This window comes from Chelonia mydas, chromosome 4 (assembly GCF_015237465.2).
Source record: "Chelonia mydas isolate rCheMyd1 chromosome 4, rCheMyd1.pri.v2, whole genome shotgun sequence".
In the NCBI taxonomy this organism is placed as follows: domain Eukaryota; kingdom Metazoa; phylum Chordata; order Testudines; family Cheloniidae; genus Chelonia; species Chelonia mydas.
This window is the reverse complement of record NC_057852.1, coordinates 111,700,361-111,704,223: the sequence shown is the minus strand read 5'-3', so window position 1 is coordinate 111,704,223 and position 3,863 is coordinate 111,700,361. Positions and strand designations below refer to the sequence as shown.

The 3,863-nt window shown below is 36.1% G+C and overlaps 1 protein-coding gene across 1 annotated transcript; it reads right to left on the bottom strand.

Moving 5' to 3' along the window:
- Positions 1–1,104: 1,104 nt before the first annotated feature.
- FGFBP1 (fibroblast growth factor binding protein 1) lies at positions 1,105–3,639 on the bottom strand. Its single transcript, XM_007055395.4, has 2 exons — positions 3,464–3,639; positions 1,105–2,245 (listed from the first exon to the last, which is right to left on the bottom strand). The coding sequence occupies exon 2, from the start codon at positions 2,222–2,224 to the stop codon at positions 1,505–1,507; it is 720 nt and encodes a 239-aa protein (XP_007055457.2). The 5' UTR covers positions 2,225–2,245; positions 3,464–3,639; the 3' UTR covers positions 1,105–1,504.
- Between the last annotated feature and the right edge of the window lie 224 nt (positions 3,640–3,863).

The following is a 3,863-nucleotide window of genomic DNA, read 5'->3' as shown; positions in this document are numbered from 1 at the left end:
TTGCCCTTTTCTGAACCTTTTCCAATATATCTTTTTTGAGATTGGTCGACCACATCTGCATTCAGTATTCAAGATGTGGGTGTATGATGGATTTAATACCGTGGTAGTTAAATAATGCTTTCCCCAGGGCTGACCTAAAGATTTTTGGGGAGGATCAGTTAAGTGATTGTGATCATTATGGAGGGGAACTGGTTATGTTTTGGAGAAAGGCAGAAATAAATGGTTTGCAACCCACCAAAAAATGCTCAGGGCAACTTTGCTTGTTAAAATGTTTACCTCTCTCCAAATATACCCATATTGCAGAGCTGCAATCAGCCACAAGACCGTTCTTCCCACCCCAAACCCACAGGAAATGTGTGATTTATGCATTGAATTGCTTCCAATTTATTTTTCAACGGTTACCAATAATCACTTGTCATGATTTAACATTAATTTCTAAAAGTTCTATTCTCTCACAATTTCACTACATTGTCACAAAGTACAGATAAAATCTGTAAGATCCAGCTGAAGATGGAGTTAAGCAATTTTTAATGCACTTAATTTAGATTTTTGTCAAAATATAATAGTTATAAGTGAGGCATTTAATCTTCATTAAAGTTTGGACAGAAGGTATAATCAATGTGCTGTACAAGTGGTCTAGTTCTTAGAGACAGAGACTGGGAGTCAACTCCTGGGGTCTATTTTTTGCTCCACAATTAACTTACTGCGTGAGCTTGGACAAGTCACTTAATCTCTGTGCTTCAGTTTACCCATCAAAAATGCATATAATATTTACTTTTGCTCTATCTCTATGATTCTTGGATGAAAGTACAATGCAAAGCTTTGCACAATTGTTCTGAAAATGTATCAGCCCAAACACAAAATCTTGTTGCCCTTTACTTTGAGGGATAATGAACAAACAATAACTTACCCATTAAAACAAACAAACAAACAAAAAAACTTACTCTCACTGTGAGCAGAAGTACAATTTTGCAAAGCTGCAAAAGTATTATTATTAAAACTGCTATCTAGGCACCTCAGTGAATTATATGTCCTCCACAAATATCTAAACTGCAAGAGAAATCTGTTTTAACATACACAGAAAAACAATACAAAAAACAATCATTTTTAGTGTATTTTGAAGTTTATTATCCTCAGCAATTTTGAAGTCAAAAGTACTGTACACTATGAAAAAGTGCATAGCACTGAAATCATCACTTTGGCTAACACAGCTCAAAGAGAAAAATGAGAAGACTTTGCTTTATATACATCTTTACAGAGTTTGTAACGTCCATTGGTAACATTTGCATAGCAATCTATATACAAAAAAGGTCTACAACATCTTCAGCTACACCAAGTACAGAGCATTGCATGAAATACAAGTCAGAAATTGCAGAGTTGTTCTCTTTTGCTCGTATATACACTATATAAAATCAGAAGCAAATCTAGAAAGGTATGCAAGAAATAGATAGGACCAAACTTTCAGTAACTAAGAATTTTACCAATACTCTAGAATTCTATTATCTTATCGGCATTTTTTATCCTGTATCATTGTGATAAAGAAGTTGCACCAAGATCTCCATGTTTCTGAACAGTATTCTTCAGCCACCTTTTGCTGATCAATATAATCTATATCTTCAACGCAGTCACTGGAACTTTTCTCTGGCTGATTTTCAGGTGCAATGGCAGGTGCTGAAGTTTGTGTGATCTCTTTTCTATGGTGAGCAGTCTTGTCTTTTATGGAGTTTTGTAGCGTTATCAGGCTTGAGCTGGTCAAAGTGAGATGGGCACTTTGTGGCCCCTTCTTACATACTTTAGATTTTAGGATACCTTTTGGGTCTTGACAGATATTCTTCTGTTTCTTTAGGGATCGGGAGATTTGTTTCCAATATTGTTTTTGGTTTGCTGCAAATTGAGGACAGGTGGAAGGACTTCCTGAAAAATCACACTGGAAGCTGCTTTCACCTTTCTTGCATTCTACTTTTAGGGTAACAGTGTCTACTTCAGTCACTGCCCAGGTGCATGCCGAATTATCTTTGGTTGTAAACTTGCCTTTAAATGAAGATTTACCTCCTTTGGATTTCTGTCTCTTCTCATTCTCTTGATTAGTTCCAGTTTGTTTTTTTCTACCTTTTCCACCATTTTGTCTTTCTTTTCTTCTTTCCTTCTGTGTTTCACCATCAACTACTAGTGTCAGAGAGACCAGAATCAACACACAAAGAAGTGCAAAATTTCTGATTTTCATGATCTCAGCTTTTCTTGTAACCTGTTTTGAAAATAACAATTAATAAAAAAATCCACATACAATGTTGGAGTTCATCCAGTTGCTGCATTTTTAAAGTTTTTAGGAATGACAGTATATTGCTCACTGACAATGGTATTAAAATGACACATTACTAGTAAAATCTACAAAATTGTATGGAAATAATCTCAAAGTTATTTCATATTGTATTTGAGAAATAAAGCTATGTATGGGATGTACCCATTCACACCGTTTACTTAATTTTTTCCTAACGGGCTGCACATAAATAGCCTTAAACTCTTTCTTGGGAAATTAGAGTCTGATCCTGCAACTCTTACTCAAAGGAATAGTCCTATTTACTTTAATGCGACTACTAGAGTAAGGGCAAGTCACATGAGTCAGGGTGGCAGGATTGGGTTACTAGATAGCAGCTGTACCTTGAATCATTGGATCTTTACTGTGGAATAAGAAATAGATCTCGTTTCACCTTTGAAGATGTTTGCAATATATTGAGTCAATCTAAAACTACCCAAATCTAGAAAATATAAATTAATTTATTATGCATAACTTCAATTTTATTATGTAGATGCCCAGCAAATTCAAGGGGGGCCAAACACAAATTTTAAAATTAAAGTCCGCATCCTGCAAGCTGCTTTGTATAGCTGGATCCTGGCATCTGCACAGGGTCCCATTCATTTCAATGAGGTCCAGCTATATTAAGCAGCTTGCAGGGTCAGGACCTAATGATATGATGGAATTTACAGTACGTGTAGGTAATTTATAATCTGGTCTTCAATGGATGCGATTCCTGGATGCACAGTTCATATACTTGCACCAGACCCCCCGTCCAATAGCTAAGTTTCCATGTGAGCAAGCTAGGTATTCTTGGGAGGGCATTCCATCAAGGAAGGTATTTCAGCATTTACTTATCTGTAAATATTTAAATTTAATCCTGCAGATTTACACATCTGAATGTGAAGACCCCAGAATATGAGAGAAGAGACCACTTTTGTACATCTCTTCTTCTCCTTGTCCCATGCTTCGCTACTAGTGATTGGCACTGTATGAAAACCTATGATAGCTAGATCTCCATAGCAAACATTGCACATTATTTATAGCTCTAATACTTATTAACAGGCAAATCAAATGATTAAACCCCCAAAACCTTGTCTATAAATTATGTGACATTAATATTCTACTGCAAATTTAACACTGAAAATGTAAGATAAGTAGAACACATACCTTGCACAGTGCTTGGATTTACGCAATTGCAATTCAGGTGAAATACTGGATCTTTCAAAAGTTTCATGCTTAGTTGTAAAGCATTGTGCTATTTATAAAGCCAGAGACACTCCTTCATCCCTCCAACAAGGTTATTACAACATAATTGAATGCTTCAGTGACTTATTCATTTACTCTTGACACACCTTCTTGAAAAGATTCCAGTGATTGCTTATAGCAGTAAAAACGAAATCAGCTACAGTGGGGTGACAGAGGTGTGGCTGAGTAAATTAGATGTTACATCAGCCAAGTCCTTCCCTTTTCTCATATGGTAACAAGAGTTTTGTTAAGTCATGGTTCTTAAATAAGCTTTCCCTATCCACTAAGGACTGGATCTTGCAAGGGGCTGAGCACCCTTCAC